This window comes from Eleutherodactylus coqui, chromosome 12 (assembly GCF_035609145.1).
Source record: "Eleutherodactylus coqui strain aEleCoq1 chromosome 12, aEleCoq1.hap1, whole genome shotgun sequence".
Classification (NCBI taxonomy): Eukaryota; Metazoa; Chordata; class Amphibia; order Anura; family Eleutherodactylidae; genus Eleutherodactylus; species Eleutherodactylus coqui.
In genome coordinates this window covers 29,967,068-29,985,692 of record NC_089848.1, presented here as the reverse complement: position 1 = coordinate 29,985,692, position 18,625 = coordinate 29,967,068, and the positions used below count along the sequence as shown (strand labels likewise).

The 18,625-nt window shown below is 44.4% G+C and overlaps 1 protein-coding gene across 3 annotated transcripts in view; it reads right to left on the bottom strand.

Moving 5' to 3' along the window:
- The window catches only part of BBS9 (Bardet-Biedl syndrome 9), a 374,874-nt gene that overhangs the window by 162,289 nt on the left and 193,960 nt on the right, over positions 1 to 18,625 (bottom strand). For 2 of the 3 annotated variants that reach the window (XM_066584494.1, XM_066584495.1), the window contains exons 13-15: positions 16,873 to 16,975; positions 12,650 to 12,754; positions 5,271 to 5,285 (exon numbers count right to left, since the gene is read on the bottom strand). In XM_066584494.1, coding sequence (XP_066440591.1) covers positions 5,271 to 5,285; positions 12,650 to 12,754; positions 16,873 to 16,975 — 223 coding nt within the window. The remainder of the gene's footprint in view (positions 1 to 5,270; positions 5,286 to 12,649; positions 12,755 to 16,872; positions 16,976 to 18,625) is intronic. The other variant, XM_066584497.1, reaches the window with a different exon arrangement.

The following is an 18,625-nucleotide window of genomic DNA, read 5'->3' as shown; positions in this document are numbered from 1 at the left end:
CATGGACTGATGTACACCTAGGGTCGGCGGCTACAGTCCGGTAGATATCTGTCTATCCATGGACTGATGTACACCTAGGGTCAGCGGCTACAGTCCGGTAGACATCTGTCTATCCATGGACTTTTGTACACCCAGGGTCAGCGGCTACAGTCCGGTAGATATCGGTCTATCCGTGGACTGATGTACACCTAGGGTCAGCGGCTACAGTCCGGTAGATATCTGTCTATCCATGGACTGATGTACGCCTAGGGTCAGCGGCTACAGTCCGGTAGATATCTGTCTATCCATGGACTGATGTACGCCTAGGGTCAGCGGCTACAGTCCGGTAGATATCGGTCTATCCGTGGACTGATGTACACCTAGGGTCAGCGGCTACAGTCCGGTAGACATCTGTCTATCCATGGACTGATGTACACCTAGGGTCAGCGGCTACAGTCCGGTAGATATCGGTCTATCCATGGACTGATGTACACCTAGGGTCAGCGGCTACAGTCCGGTAGATATCGGTCTATCCATGGACTGATGTACACCTAGGGTCAGCGGCTACAGTCCGGTAGATATCTGTCTATCCATGGACTGATGTACGCCTAGGGTCAGCGGCTACAGTCCGGTAGATATCGGTCTATCCATGGACTGATGTACACTGAGGTCTTTAGCAATGCTTTTGTAGTCTTTTCTAGCTTCGGGGGTCTCTGTAACACGTCTTCTGAAAGCAGGGTTCACACTAAGCAGTCTTCAGAAGAGATGTGTCTGTAATTAGGTTTTGTGTGCCTTTATCTGCAGCACAAAGCATCGGTGAAGCCCACTATTCCAATTTCATTTCATTTCTTTAACTGAAACACTTTTTGCTAATTAGAGAAGTCATTAAGGCGGATTTTACTCAGTGCTTCTCTAACCAACTAAGACTGACAGGAAGCCTAATGGAATGAAAGCCAAGGAGGTCTCGTTCTTACATATTAGATACTATGGTTCTGTCTTGGTTCCTTCCCTATGCAGTTTTCTACATAGAAGACAGACACCAGAGAAGGAGCCGACACAAGAAGTTTGTGTGCTACTAGTTGTGTTTGTATATAACCGTGCCTTAGGGAATAGTAATCAATGCAGAAATCCAGAGAATTCCAAAGGGTTCACTTACTTTTTCTTGCCACTGTATCGTCTTGTAAAGGTTGTATTAGGTTTTCCTTACCTCCAGGACTCCATTACATCCTGTGGTGAGGAAACTATCCATTCTCAAGCTTTGCTTTCGTATGAAACCAAAAGTTGCCTAAGGCCGTCCCCACTTACCGTGCGAAACAGATTCTAACAGTAAATTTACATTTGTTTAGAAGTTTCATCTTAAAGTCATACTTTGCTCTAAATGCACTGGAAGACCATTTATAAAAGAGGAGATGAACACTGAACATAGGTCAAGGATATGGGCTACATTATGTTGCCTACAAACGAATACAAAGTAACCTTTGTGCTAAAGCCTGTATCCACTTATTAGCCAGATACAGGAGTTTTCTTCCCTGTTTTCCTAAATTGACAATAGAGAATAGTTACAGTTATGAGAGGATATTCCTCCTGCAATTTACTAAACTTCTGAATAGCCAATATGATTAGATCTCTACTATCCGCACATCAGTACATGATGGCGTCCGGGTGACCGGCCCTATAAGAGCTGCAGAACAGCGATTTCCCACAGCTGATAGTTCTAAACCAAAACGAAAAGAAACAAATACAACCATGAAATAAAAAGGACAACTGAATATACTGGTGAAGTATACATTGGTGGCCTATACCTCAGCCGGGGCCAATATATACATTGTACGGAATTCAGGAGAAAGGGGAAATGTAATTTATATATTTAATGAACACAAAGGTTTGGTCCGGTGTCGCCAGTAGAACAAAGTGTGATTGTTCCCAGCAAGAGAAACCAAGTAATCTTGTAGATAGGAGAGCTTGTAATGGCTAACAAAAATACATGATGTTACAGCGAGCTTCCGAACCAACGCAGGGTTCTTCTTCAGGCTTAAATGGAATCGACAAGGAACAGATATGGATGGGATTGGTATAAACTTAAAGGAATACTGCAACAGAAACACAAACATTTTTAAGCTTTCACTCTCTTATCAGTGTCTAGTTAAAAAGTTTGTGTTTCTGTTGCAGTATTCCTTTAAGTGAATCATATCTACAAGATTACTTGGTTTCTCTTGCTGAGAACAATCACACTTATATATTTGTAATGTAACACATAAGTTTAAAGAAAAACTGAACCCTGTCCTAATGTTACGAAGCTGTGGTCACATCTATGACACATGTGGGTGATATCACATTCCACCCTAAGGCCTCATGTCCACGGGGAAAATCAGATCCGCTGCAGATTCTCCATGGAGAATCTGCAGCGGGTCCCTCCTGCCCCGCGGACATGAGCGCTGAAAATAGAAATTTAAAAGCATTTACCCATCTGAAGCGGGCGGGGAAAGCCTTCTTTTCCTCACGGCCGGATCTTCTTTTCCGGCCGGCGGATGAATTCGTCACGCCGGCGGCACGTCGCCGGCACGTCGGCGACGTGCCGCGCGCATGCGCCGGGCACATCCGCCGAGCCGAAGCAAGAAAGATCCGGCCGTGAGGAAGAGAAGGCTTTCCCCGCCCGCTACGGTTGAGTAATTCTTTTAAATTCCTATTTTAGGTCTCCCGCGGATCCGGACGGCTTCCATAGGCTTCAATAGAAGCCCGCGGGAGCCGTCCCCGCGGGAGACCCGCATGAAAATGGAGCATGGTCCGGATTTTTTCATGCTCCATTTTTTTTAAAATCCCTTTTATTGACCATCCGCGGGTATTTATCTACCCCGCGGGTGGTCAATGCATCCCTATGGGGTGCGGATCCGCGGGCAGAAGAAGAGTTAAAATCCGTTGCGGATTTTAATTCTTATTTTGCCCGTGGACATGAGGCCTAATACATATGTTCTAAGCCAGTTCATCAGTCAGTAATACTATGATGCATAATAAAAATGTATAAACATCTAATATTATTGGGGATTTCAATGATGGATGTCTAAAGTGTTACCGGTAAGAAGCATCCTTATGTATTGTACCAGAAATGTGTATGTATGTTCAGAGGCACAATCTACTAGGCAGCAACATGATACTGTGCAACAACTAACCAGCAGACAAGATCCTGCATCAGATAGGACTAAATGTAGAACAGCAGCGCCCTCTAGTGCTCAGAACATGCAGATCCCATTCTCTCCAGCAGTGCTGATAAACTTGCTGATGAGCTGAGGTGGTAAAGTAGGGATATAATGATAATAAGACAGACACTCCCAAGTACTAGAGAAATGGGATGAGCAATCCTTTTGTGCAGAAGGGTCAACTTCACTCTCCTTCACCCCGCAATACTACACTTCATTATTCATAAGTTCATACTTATAAGATCTCCATCCAGTTTTATTGTTATAAAAGAAGATAACAGTGCTCTGGTCGCACCAGTCTGGATATTCTGAACATCTGATAGGATAGTATTCCAGGGTTAATAAGTTACTTGATAGATATGTGATAAATGCAAGATCAGTGGTGGTCCGACCCCCAATGCAAGCCCATAGCAAACTCCTCCCAGCCGTTATCTTACGGCTGGGGTGAAAGGGGTTCCAGGTTCAACAGTTCTGGTAATGGGTGGGGGTCCCAGCAATGGAACCACCACAAATCTAATGCTTCAGACTGGAACACCCCTTTAGGTTTCTAGCAGAAACACCAAAGGACTCATCAATATTGGTACTCTGGGAACCATAGTTGTGGCAAACTAGTAAATTAGCTTAAATAAGCAGGTTTTGGGTTCCTTTATTCAATTTAGTTAGGCCACCTACACATGGGCAGACTTTTACTACGGAATCCGTGGCGGGCGTCGGCACTGTATATCCGCACCAAAACCCGTCTATAGCATGCTATGGAAAAACACTTTTTCCTGCACACTTGCGGAAACCAATTGCATTTTTTGCAAGCGGGGGGGGGGGGGGGAGGGGTCCCAGCATGCTCCATTTTCGCACATATTCTGCGCGGACTGTTTCAATGGAAGGCGTCTGATCCACAGCCCGTCCGCAATGAACATTGCAGACAGGTCACGTATTACACATCATTGCCTAGCGACAATGCAGGAAGGATAAACATTTGAAAAAAAAATTGTACTGCGCATGTCCGTCGACGGCTCGCTGTGATCATCCACAGTACAGAAAAAGCAGCAAAAGCACAGGTGCGCAGGGTCGCCGGCCGCGGTCAGAGCCAGAATCCACTGCGGGGACCCGTAAGCAGAATCTGCCTCTGCCATGTGCAGCCTTATGCTGGAGACTAGAACTAGGGAACAGATCTTGTACTTTAAAAGCCATTAAAAGGCTCTGATTCTCCCCTTCAATCAAAGTGCATTCACCACTAATGGACAATCTGTCCGACTCCTTAATGCTCGCTTCTTGATTTTTCTTAGAAAATTTAAGTCAATACTATTACACAAGCTAAACTTCAATGATATCAACTTCACATGGATCCATTTTGAGCCTTTTCAATTAGAAATGTCATAAAAGAGAGCTGAGACCATATCGGTCCCATAAGAAGAGGTTGCATCCCCTCATTCTCCAGATTGTGGAGTCCGGGCAGTCAGATCTTACAGAGCTAGAAGAAACTCATCATACTACAACTCCAGTAAGACATCCCATGATCAGGAAGCAATAATGGTACATGGAAAGTACTACACAATTCAACATAATACAATCGGATTAACTGTAATGAGTAATTGTCTTAACAGATTGCCTATTTTCAAGGTTAATTTACCTAAATTCAGAATGATGACACATACAGTACAGTATTTATAAGGTATGTATAACATTTCCATGAGCCACCAATGTACTACAGAAAAATGGACAGTATAATCTGCAGACCGTAACGTCGTTGATTGCTATTATGAAGCTGCAGTGTAACAATTTTAAGGCAATTTACAGGTTTTCCAAGACTATGGCTCAGAGCTGGTCCAGCTTACCAGTGTACCCCGAGTCTGAGCCGGGCCAGGGTAAGCAGAGGAGGGTAATAAGCCACTGGCCATGTGGACTTAAAAGCAGTTCTATAATACAACAAATGACAAGATACAGAAGGGAATGGGGTATTTTCCAAATGGTTCCCGTAGATCTAATCAGTGGACATGCCCATCAGGATTTAGCATGCTCGAGAATGCATGCACTGTACATATGTAACACAGAGCTCAACATTTGTATAAATGCCCAAGGTCTATTGTTCATTATTCTTACCTTCAGGGTTCAGTTCTAATGTCATAGGCAGCAAAAAGGAGGGGGAAAAAAATCACAAAAAGGTAAGAAATGTTTAATAAAAGAACAGCTGTGTAAACTTTAGGCCACTTTAGTTGGAAAATAGCATAGAACATTGGAAAATGGTTAATCCAATAAAGATTAGCTACTAAATGGAAATTTAATAAGCTACAGAAAGATGAGGTAAATAGGCTACGAACAACTTCAAGCCTTTTACATATAGAACAATCTGCAGTGCATTTCTCTTCCATTCAGCCCCTCCAGCCATGGAGACCCTCACAAACCCCCATTACATACAGCAATTATTGACAGGCGGAAGCAAGCTTAATAAAGCCAGAGTAATGTTAGCGGCAAATCCATAGCTTGAATCCACGATGTGTACGCGGGATCATATAACACTGCGCCAGCGTCCTCCGGCTCCGCAGGAGCATAAAGCCCAGGTTATACTTATTATACGTGAAGCTCAAATTCACCTTCTTAATAACTCAATATCAGATACAGCCACAAAACAATAAAGAGTAAACTGCCACTTCTAGTTCTCTCATTCTTCCCTTTCTTCTGGCACCTTGTTAATCTAATTCATATTTCTTTTGTAACTTTTACATGACTTTTTCTTATGTTCATTGTTCTGATGTAAGAATGAAAACTATAACAAATACAATTTAAATAATAAACTATAAGACTATCAGCCACCTTCGGGGGTGGGGGTGGGGCAACAATGCCTGACCTCCCTGACTGCTTCCTTAATAATCTGTCATAGAGAATACTGCGCAGTGATTCACAGCTGCAAGGTTGTCTCCTTGCTGATCCACACCGTATGATCACCGAAGGGCAGGAAGGGAAGTTTACTAATGGTATTGTAAGAAAATGCCCTATTACCACACTTCTTGATGTGCGTTACAACAGTTAAAGTAAAGTGAAGCCTCAGAACGTTATGCCATGTATGCGCAGAGTTCTATTAAATCACCAGATGCTACCAATAAATGGTCACTATTAATTGATAGGCGTGTCCTATAGTTAAAAATCCAATACTTTACTGGGTAGATTGTTGGCACGACGAGCTTCCTGCCAACTCATAGGGTACAACCAATGTATGATCCTCAAAATGAATCTTGGTGCAGTTAAGTGACCTGCCTATAGGTTTATGGAGATGATCACTGGTACTAAAGGGTTATGTCAATTCCATTATAGGTGTGGGGGGGGGTTACAAATGAGCTCCCTATTAATAAAGGCACTGAAGACTTTCCATGTATACTCTTATTCCTAACAATCTCACATAAACAAAAAAAATCATGTTAATCAAAAACTGCTAATTGAAGGGCAGAAAGAATAATTAAAGTTCACTTTTTATTGAAAATTGATCATTTGAACGTTTTTACAACCCGTCGAGCCTAAAATATACAATGAAATGGCATAGTGAACCCTGTAATAGATACATGGAACATTTCTAAAGCTGAAAACATGGCTGAAAGTTATATAAGAAGAAGAAATATTGTTATCTGTCCCTCAATCCTCTGGAACATGATTGTGGCAACGTGTCGCTGTAATCTTGGTATTCCCTCGGCACAAATTGTTTCAGAGCCTGCAAACCATTGTATGTGTCCATATGTAATGGAGAGGAGTAGAATGTAGATCGGTTAATGTCCCAGTATCTTTGGAATCATGTAGTTTGATAAAGTTCAATGTCTGCAGTGCAATTCGCAGTCTGCAGACAGAGTTTTCCATTCCCTTATTTTTTGGATGCGGACAGGCCACTGACGTGGGTACAGTGAACATTAGAATGCATCATGAACAGGTCTTGTGGGCATCATTCTTCAGACACCGTGCTCTGCTGGCTGAAGTGAGCGGATGACTGGCTGCAGCGGTCATGTCTCTGATGATGGTGACATCATCACTGCAGTAGGAAGACCGGTGGGGTCCGGGTACAGGTGGAAGGAGAGCAACGAGGGAACGGGCGTAGGCGCAGCTCTGGGATGGACGAGGATCCTTCTTTCATTTATCTGGCTGCACCAAAGCATTCTACAACAGTATTTTGTAGATCAAAATAGCAGGTTTTAGCTTAAAAATGCAAAAAAGTGGACTTTGATCATTCCTTCCCTGAACCCTTCAATGATTCTTGGGGACAAATAGGCAGGTGACACTCTCCTCTAAACACTTTCTCTGACCTTCCTTTCTAGTGCTGGACCTGTATTCTGCATAATATTGACACTCCGCTTCTCCAATTCAGTACTTGGTAAATATACAAAAGCTTTGAAGTAATTCTGCCCGGTGATAGATTCAACATAATGCCCTTCAATTAACTTCCAACACAGTAGAGAGAATGCGACAGCACAAGCTGAAGCCAAAGTAATGACACGGATGTGGTAAGCATTCCAGGTCTCAAAGATTGTTTTTGCCTCTTGGCATTCAAGTAGTTAAACTAACTTATTTTCATGTTAAGGGGTCATCACAACATTTCAAAACTGCTCAGAGCGATGGCAAAACATAAAAAAGCCATAGTTTCCTTACTAGACCCCCCTTGACCTTCACCTCCTGCCGCAGCACGGATGAGGTCATTACACAGGGACATACATGTGACAGCTGCACTTAAAGGGGTTTTCCAATTTTTTATTTTTTTTTTGAGTCCCTGCTACCCATGTGTAAGAATAATTAACCATCCCATACCCACCTCTCCTGGTTCCCTGCAGCATCAGCACCGCAGCTCCGAGCAGAGATTAAAAAAGAAAGAAAAACTTTTACAGCCCTTTTAATGACCGGCTGAAGTGAGCGGATGACTGGCTGCTGCAGTAAGAAGACCGGTGGGGTCCGGGCACAGGTGGAAGGAGAGCAACGAGGGAACGGGCAAGATAGGCACAGCTTTTCATGTTTTACCACCACTCTGAGCAGCTTGCAAATAGTTTTCTTCCCCTGGGATGACCCCTGTAATGCTGCTATGGAAGGGCTTCGTATAAGCTCTGCGGGTTCAATTACAGATTCCATCAGATTTCAAGGTATTTTCAAACATTTCACCTTACAAAACAAAGCAGAACACAATGAAGGTCAACAGCAGTGGTATCAGTTATATATCCCACAATGCACCATGGTCTCCATCATAAACAGAAGGCACCACATAGATGTGAACACATTACTTTACATTTTTATAGAAATGCAGGATAGAAACTTCATCCTTTCGATTCATCTTACACTGTTCCCTATTGAATTAGGTTACGAAGTGTATTTTTCGGGTTGCTTTGTGGTTATATGGATAATTCTATGTTATTTAGGGTCTTACCATTAATATTTTAATCTTAAATGCTGCAGTATTTGCTCTAAAATCTCCTTACACATGGCATCCAATGCAGATAGGATTTACCAGCTATGGGGCATACAGAATAAGAGTGTAGACTCGGTGCGCCTTCGCAGGTGCCATACTTCCATCACATTGACCCTAACAGTAAGTAAACACTGGAGGACAATTGGCCCTCGACCGACTGCTTCTATGGTAGGAATGCTGATTGTGTCAGTAATGTCTATGCCCTTATATACCAGGATCCCCGTAGGAGTCGGCGGTGTCGGGGTGGACAGGATTTAGTTTATATGCTTTACCGTCTTTCAGGTCACACAGCAGATCAGCTGTGAAGGATAAGGCGTCTGTGTATTAGCAGCTTTGCTTCGGCTCAGACCTCGTAGTACACAGGTGATCAGTGGGAAGTTTTTTGTACCTGGTAGGTGCTTTTTTTTATAGAGATTTTAAAAGGAGAATAAAGCAAACACTCAAAAATAAAAACCATTTTCCATCAGCCCACATGACAGACGTTACATCATAGTTTATGATCCTCCTAACAACATGTTACACGAGTGATGAAATCTATGTAGACAAAGCATTCGCTCCTGTACTTGGATTATATGGGCTGTGAGTGCCGATATGTGCCGGAAATATCATTTTACATATGTAATCTAAGTCACATGGTACTGCTAATCTAATGAGAAACAGATAGGACAGACCCGAGTCCAAGAGTTTATGTGAGTGAGGGATCCGCTCCATAACGAACACTGCAGTACGGACCCTTCTGGACACAAACGCCCAGAGCACCCCGTGTTCCTGGGATGTAGTAAGACGTTACCTTGTATAAATAACCATACCTAATGGTGCTGGCACTCTTCACACCGACTATTCTGTTTTTATGTCAGCAGAACGACACCAAAAAGGTCACTTTAGGAAGTACAATTGGTTGGCAGTGAGGCTTTGTTGTTCTTACTTTTTAACTAGAGATGAGCGAGCATGCTCGTTTAGAGCAATTACTCGATCAAGCATCGCTTTTTTTCTAGTAACTGCCTACTCGGGTGAAAAGATTCGGGGGGCGACAGGGGGTGAGCGGTGGGGCTGTGATAGGGAGAGGGTGGGGGGAGGGAGCTACCCCCTGTTCCCCCGTGCTGTACCCCGCTCCACCCCCCGAATCTTTTCGCCCGAGTAGGCAGTTACTAGAAAAAAGCGATGCTCGATCGAGTAATTGTCCTAAACGAGCACGTTCACTCATCTCTACTTTTAAATACAATCATTGTCAAAGAAAAAACAACAATCCCTCCCCTAGAAGAAGTTGTCGGATGGAATGAAACTTTCTCTGTATAAGGGCTCAAGCAGACGGCCAGAGGTTGGATCTCACTGTGAGAATTTTTGCAGCGAGATGCGACCCATGCCCCTGCAGTGACCCGCGGGTCACCTCCTCCGGAGTCTCCTCCTTCACTCTGCTATGTACCGGCTGCCGCCTAGCCAGGACATGCACAGAGCAGAGCCAGCTCATCAGCGATGACGTTACTGTGTGGGGCTCTGCGAGGCTCGCTTAGAAATAGGACACGCCACGATTTGTTTACCGCGCGACTTTTCACGTGGACAAATCACGGCGGGCTGCATAGGATTGCATAAACTGATGCGATCCTATGGCAGTGGGCATGGGCGGAAGTTCTGCGGGTAATCCCGCTGCAGAATTTCCGTCCGTGTGCATTCACCCTAATTGTAACGTTTAAACAAAATCAGAGCAAAAGGATTATTTATTGTGGAGAACTGACCCCTTGTAGGGAGACTCTAGGACCCTGCTGTACCGCCTCTAGCTTGGATACAAGATGTGATACGGGGGGCATGGAGGCTCTAGTACCCCATTATACTGTCTCAAGCTTGGATACAAGATGTGCTACAGAGGCATGGAGGCTCTAGTACCCTAATGTACCACCTCTAGCTTGGATACAAGATGTGATACGGGGGGCATGGAGGCTCTAGTACCCCATTGTAGTGTCTCAAGCTTGGATACAAGATGTGATACAGGGGCATGGAGGCTCTAGTTCTATTGGTGATACGTCTAGCCACAGGACAGGCCATTAAAGTGTGACAATGTTGTGGGGGCTTCCTGTGACCCCCTTATGTGTGCGGCCGAGCATTATCCTGCTGCCTCTTGGAAGTCGCCATGAGAGGAACACATGCAGGATGTCCTGCATGTGGATGTCCTGAACATATCGCTGAGCTGTCATTGTCCCTCATACCACTACTAGGGGTGAACGGCTGTCCTATGGGATGGCCCCCCCCGATCATCACACCAGCAGGGGGCAGTGTGCCGCATCACAGCAAAGGCAGAATTGAGGCGTTCACCCCAAGGTGTCCAGAAACAAATACAGCCATTGTCGGTGCCCCAACTAAACCTGGATTTATCGCTGACGACAACCTGGCCCCACTCCGTAGCAGTCCAGTTTAGTCATTCACCACACCACTGCAAATGGAGGTGACAGTCGGTGTCAAAGGCAGTATACATAATGGGCACCGTGAAAATAAATGTCCTTAAGCCAAGTGCCTGGAAATGGTTCCGGCAGACACAGGGGTGTAATGATGGCACCACCGGTCTCTGGACGGCAGACAATGAAACAGTTGAAGCTGCTTGCACTTGTCAGATGCTTCTCTCTACTGTTTGTCTGTCGGGGGTGTCCTGAGCCCGGTCACCTTGTGTCCATGTCCTCCCAACACCTCCTAACAGTCTGGTCAGAACGGCCGGTGGGGAACAATTCATCGATACGACCATCCAGCTTCTCACATCCCAATAATCACATCCCTCTCAGACTCTGGTAATGGGGTGAAATCTCTTCTCTGCGTAGTAGAGGCGTCTAGTGGCCAACAAGCTCTACACAAGCGGAAGAAGAGGTCACTACACACAAGGAGCCTCCAAGAGCCTCTTATAGGCCAAGGGGGGAACCACTTTTAGGGTCTCAGGTGACAAGACCGTCCATCTAATCACCACAACGTTCATCATTTACATATCTGCCCAAAGTATTGGGACGCCCACAAATCCTGAATTGTCAGGCAAAGGAGATATGTAAATTGGAGTGAGCATTAGGTTTAAATGGAGAGCATCATGCAGGAACCATCAGATGCCCCCAGGTGTAGAGCTGACAACGGGGTTCGGTGGTGGGATGTCACCGACCAATTAGTACGGGACATCACAGCGCTTTTAGACCTTGCAAAGTCTATTGTTGGCCATGTTATTCAGAAATTACAACCATCTAGTGTGTGCGGTGCACCGACAGTCAGGGGGACCTTGTAAACTGACAGAACATAGGCAACGAGGCCTTGTACGAGCTGTGAAGGCATTATGCATATGGTGCACGAAAACACTCATTCAGGAGGTCTCACAGGCCATTGGAAAATCCGCTGGACCAGAACCATTCAGAGAGTCCGAACTTAATTTGTCCATCGACATAACCATAAGCTTCCAATGGATTTATCTTATTGTTACAGCTCAGATCCACTTAAACAACATGTCTACTTGTTACAGTAAGTTTTAATATTTACTGTAGAGTAATGTTTTGGGGTAGAAGCCCTTCTTCATGTTAAAAAAAACATGCAACCCCAGGACAGTCTATTGAAACTGGTGAATCAACAAGGTAACTGTTGGGTGAAGGCAATCCTTAACTTCAATGGAGGCAGTTTATTATGTGAGTCATGACATCTGCTGCAATACCATATACGAGATGTGACTGAAAAGTTCTCGGCCCACCCATGAAATACTTGTCCTAGCCGAAAATGCAGATGGCGCCATTGTATAATGGCAGAAAGAGAGAACCCCCTAGGAAACCCTGAATCGAAAATTGGATTGCAAAGGGTTAAGGGACAAACGACTGTATGAAGGATAGTTCATCCCTCCGACAGCCTGAATCAGCTTGTGCGAAGGCCACTTTAATAAGCACCAATCTTGTTGATCTGCGCACGTCTCCTGACTCATGTCAATCTAAAAGAACCCAAAGTGAGAAAGGAAGTAACATAATAATACCGTGCTATCAACGTCACCAGTATATTAATGATAATCAAATGCTGGATATTCCACAACTATTAAGAGAGTCACCTGTGGGTGTGCTGTATGACACAACTGCATGTCCTTCAAGGTCTGCTGGGGGACAGTTTCCCTTCATGAACACAGAAACACTTACAGATTTAGACACTCCTGGCTCTGAAAAGCAAGAGAAGCAATATGTAAGAGGCATATGTAATAATCTAATACAAACATGTAAATGAATCCCATTGGTACATGAATACTATCATCACTTGACATTATACTATCAAAATACTAACGACCACCTGTCTGTGAGTGATGAGTGACTGTGTGAGTTACATGTGATGATGTCATCGTCATGTGATCAGTCACCAGGGCTATGAGCTCCGTCCCTGATCACATGACGGTCATGTCATCACAGGTCAGTCATCCCTATGCACTGAATGAGAGGATTCAGGCGGGCTACATCCCCCACAAACGCCTGCGGCCTCAGTTGCTATGGATACAGCAATACTCAGCCTGGCAGTTTGTTGCTGGTTGTGAGACAGCTGGACACCTGTGTGGAGAGTCCAATAAATGACACCCCACAAATGTCCACATACATAGCTGGCGGTGCATATTGACCAACAACATTGAAGCATAGTCCTTCACCACTATCTTCACATCTCCTGAACGTGATATCAGGTCATCTTAAGTGCTTATGCCGCCAACACCAGTCCAGCCTTCATCGAATTGTTAACTGTTCTCCAGGTGTTGAAACAAAGCATCGCGGTCGTGCAAACATGTCACCACAGAGGGATCAATGCTGTGGTGAAGCTAATGCAGCATACATGACAGCGAGCTGCCGAAGTTCATAAATCACATGCAGCTTATATGCGAAAGCAACGAGCAAACATGTCTCCTCAGTGAGCTGCTGAAGTTTGTAAGTCATATACAGCTCACGGAATTATTTTGACCAACTCCAATCCCTTTCACTATATTATATTGCGCCACCAGAAACACTGGTATTAGTACTTTAGTAAAAGAACAATTATACACTGTACAGGCTGAGACTATATAACACAGCCTTAGTCTAATTAATCAAACTACTAATGGCCGCTTGTCTGTATGTATGTGTGTGTGATTCTTATGCTCCACCCCTGGTAACATCATCGCTCTGCCCCCTGGTGAGGTCATCGAAGGTCTTACAACATATAGAAAACACAGAGTCTGTCCGATAGAAGAACAACACAGTTAGGGCTCTTAGAAGGGGAGGACAAAAATAACAAAATGAGAATACAACTAAGCCATTATTATCTCAGAAGACCCAACTCAGCAATCCTGATAGAACACACTGACCTACATTCACCACAGAGATTCGGTGGGCTAAAGGACCTGTGGTGATGTCACTGCTGTGGGAGGAGCCAAGCTGTGTGTGTGTGAATCAAGCTGCTATGTGTGTGGTGTGTAGGGATCATAATGGATGTACCATGTAGCAGATCGCCACCAGAAACACTGGTACTATAATTTCCTACACAACTCAGAAGTCCTGACAGAACACACTGACTTACCACCACCACAGAGATCTGGTGGGCTGAAGGACCTGTGGTGATGTCACTGCTGTGGGAGGAGCCAAGCTGTGTTTGTCTTGTGTGGTAATCAAGCTGCTGAGTGTGTGATGTGTAAGGATCATAATGCATGTACCATGTAGCAAATCACCACCAGAAACACTGGTACTATAATTTCCTACACAACTCAGAAGTCCTGACAGAACACACTGACTTACCACCACCACAGAGATCTGGTGGGCTGAAGGACCTGTTGTGATGTCACTGCTGTGGGAGGAGCCAAGCTGTGTTTGTCTTGTGTGGTAATCAAGCTGCTGTGTGTGTGATGTGTAGGGATCATAATGCATGTACCATGTAGCAGAGCTGTGTGTGTGATGTGCCACCAGAAACACTGGGACTAGAATGTCCTAATAATTACCAGTTGAGGTACGATTAAGCACTCAAACTAATGCGATAGCTCCTTACTGTACTGATTTGGAAAAATTTTGAGACTGATAAATTTTTGTTTTGACAAAGTTTGCTGCTTCAGTGTTTTTAGATCGTTTAGGCGTATGTTTCTATGGTTACTGTAGTGTAAAAAATATTTACAGTGTTGACCCTGTTTTTTCAAGACTTCTACACTTCGCCCTGACACGCTGGATATCAGCTTCTGCATACAATCCTGACTGATGACAACCCATTCTTCCTAATCCATGCTTGGAGTTTATCACAATTTCTGTGTTTTTGTTTGTCCACCTAATTTTTGAGGATTAACCACAGGTCCTCAATGGGATTGAGATCTGGAGAGTTTCCTGGCAATCGACCCATAATGTCAATGTTTTGTTCACCGAGCCACTTCGTTATCTCTTGTGGCATGGTGCTCAATCATGCTGGAAAAAGCATTGTTCATCACCAAACGTCTCTTGTATTGTTGGGAGAAGTCACTCCAGGAGGAGGTATTTCCATTCTTTATTTATGGCAGGGTTTATAGGCAAAATTGTGAGTCAGCCCACTGCCTTGGATGAAAAGCAACCCCACACATGAATGGTCCCAGGATGCTTCACTGTTGGCATGACCCAGGACTTATGGTAGCACTCACCTTTTTGTCTCCAGACAGTCATTCTTCCAGATGTACCAAATAGTCTGAAGGGGGCTTGATCAGAGAAAAAAACTTTACCCCAGTTCTCTGCAGTCCAATCCCCGTACTTCTTGCAGAATGTCAGTTTGTCCTTGACGTTTTTCTTGGAGATGCGGCTTCTTTGCCGCTCTTCTTGACACCAAGCCGTCCTCCACTAGCCTTCGCTCTACTGTATGTGCAGACGTACTGACAACAGTCTGTTCCCATTCCTGAGCAAGCTCTGCACTGGTGTTGAGCCAATCGCATAGCTGAGTCCTCTTTAGTAAGCGATCCTGGCACTAGCTGGACTTTCTTGGGTGCTCTGAAGCCTACTTCATCACAATTGAACATCTCTTCTTGAAGTTTTTGATGATCACATAACTTGTTGATTTTTACTTTGCAGTTCATTGCAGTTCATCGTCTGACTCTTCAGAACAATCCAGACTTAATGCAAATTGTCACCATAAAAACTGAAGCAGCAAACCAAATTAGTGTTAGTCTTAAAACTTTTGGTCCTGACTGTAGTTTACCAATAAACCACGTTATTGTAACACGTTCCTACAGATTGTATTTGCAGATCTTTAGACACGTTGAGAATCATATGTCCAATACTAATATTACATTTAAAACAAGCAAAGCTTCAGAGGGGTTTTGTCACAGTAAAACATTTCTTGTTCCTAATCCTCCCCAGTCAGTTCCCCTAACAGGTCATCTTCTTCCCGATGTTTTCCTGGTTCCTAGATCCCTACTGATTCTGCCGCTGAGGTAGCATACATTCACAGCCTTGCACTTCCGGCCAGGGCATCAGTAGTGTCGTAGCGTTCATTCCCTGGCTGGAAATGCAGGATCCTCAGCAGTCTGTCAAACACTCGGCGTGTGCGGACCCACGCCTGGGAATCAACCCCACTGGCCAAAGGGTGGAGGTGCGGCAGATGTAAAAAAGAGGAGAAGCGGAGACAAGGTGGGTTTTGCATGGAAAATTAATGTGCAATGTATATAGTCTATCACCGCTTATGCTAGGCAGGGCAGTAGAGTGGGAATGTAAAGTGCAGATTTTAATGACAAAACCCCTTTAATGGAGTGTGCCATCTGGTTTCCAACTTAAATTATTAATATAGAATTCATTAATTTAGTTTCGGAACAAACCAGGGCACCAACTTCCATTAAAAGATAAAAAATTATGGACGTTAATGTTTAGCTTGGTAACAGAAGCAAGAACAACGCCGAGGGAACAGCAAAGCCTGAGCAATCACAACAAATACACAACAAATAATCTGGTAGGGTTACAGGTAGAGATGAGCGAGCGTACTCGGATAAGCACTACTCGCTCGAGTAATTTGCTTTATCCGAGTATCGCTGTGCTCGGGTCTAAAGATTCGGGTGCCGCTGCGGCTGACAGGTGAGTCGCAGCGGGGAGCAGGGGAGAGCGGGCGGGAGAGAGGGAGAGAAAGATCTTACCTCCGTTCCTCCCCGCTCTCCCCTGCAGCTCCCCGCTCCGTGCCGGCACACGAATCTTTAGACCCGAGCACAGCGATACTCGGATAAAGCCAATTACTCGAGCGAGTAGTGCTTATCCGAGTACGCTCGCTCATCTCTAGTTACAGGCCATCATGGTCCCGTAGCATGAATTCTGGCTAATCTTTATTACTTACCAATGGAATGAAAGATAAATTGATCCTGAGTAAGAGCTAGAAAAGGCGAGACACTTATGGAGAGCACAGTCTTCTGTACATGGAGTCTGGCCCGTATGGAGAACTAAGCAGAAAAGAATGATAAAAAAACAATAAGAGAAGCAGTTTGACGGTTTTAACCTTATTCTACTTAGTCAAAGATGACCATTCATTGACCATAAATTAGCACAGACAAAAAGTACCAGAAGTTAAAGAGACTGTCCAGCCAATAATTTTTTTAAAGGCTCAGAATGGTGTAAAACAATGACATACAGTCACTTACCTTACCGATTTCCCATCGCTTCTGCTCCAAAGCTTCCCAGCCAACGCCTCCGAGAAGTAGACACGTGACTGCTGCAGTCAATCCCTGAGTGCAACGGTGATCTTCTATAGCCAGTGAATGACTGCAGCGGCCTGATGTTTGTGTTGAGGGGGACCAAGACAACCTGTTCCAGCCAGTGATTGGCTACAGCGGTCACAAATACCTTTCTACACTATTTCCAAGCCTTCCTAACAACAACGTAATCGGCCAGACAACCCCTTTAACATTCGAAAGCCATAACCGTGATTAGTTTCCATACATCGCTGTGCGTGATACAGAAGTTACCTCAATACAATGTTTGAGACATGATGGACATCCGACATGAAATGAAAAAAGCCAGTCTTCTAATATAAGAATTAACTGCTTTCACAAGGAGTCATGAAGATATACAGATATGCTTTCTATGTATATGAAATCTATGGAAGCCACAGTTCCCACCAGTTTAAGCCTTCGGGATATCATATGGCTGCTTGTCTCTAATGATTTTGGTGAGGTTTAAAAAAAAAAAAAAAGGCGTTGGCACAAGGTGTGCGGAGATCTCAATGCTCGAGTCTGCGAGTTTGGACTTTCTGATTACGTTTTTTCAGCTCTACTGTTACTAGAATTCTAGCCCACTCACACCAGTGACGCTGGGTCAGACATTTTCAGTAATGCAAATGTGAGTGGTTGCAAAGGTGTTTTGTGGCTCCATAGGGAACTCCATTAATGTAATCTTCTGATCGCAATCTATGACATGTTGGAAGTTAATTTCTGATTGGGGCCTCGTGTGGCGCAGTGTTAGGACTGCATTCTGCTGTCCTAAGCTCTCACTCACGACCTGAAGGTTGCGCATTCAATCCCTGCATGGTTAAGGTATACAAATAACAAGTCCCGCCCCCCCTAAATTTTAATTTCTTGCATACAGATTCTGGAGGTGCTGAGCTATACACTACATGTCCACCAGCACTGGCAGGCTTCAGTGTAGGTTTCTATACACCTGTGGAAATCTGCTATTAACTTGGAGTTTATAGGATCCCCTAATGAACCTCTACATATCAGAAGCATGTCTATTGCCATACCTTCTAGGTGTCTCCTTAAGGAGAAATGCTACGCTTCCTTCAGTAGTGATGGGGAGCAAAAACCCCAAAACACCACCTGTATTCTGACTTGGTTTTGAATTCTCAGTAATTGTTACAAGGCTTGTATAACAAGTCTAACATTGACCTGCAGGTATGCTGCCTTCTAATAGGTGGCGCTGCAGAGGTATTGTTCTATCTTCCCTATTTGCATATTTTCCAGAGGAGCATGAATGGCCTTATAAGTCTCCTTCCTCACCTTCTAGGTGTCTGCTTAAGGAGAAACAATACCCTTCCCGACCATTACCATAAATCATCTAAAAGTAGTCAACCCTAAATAGAATACTGTACAAAACTG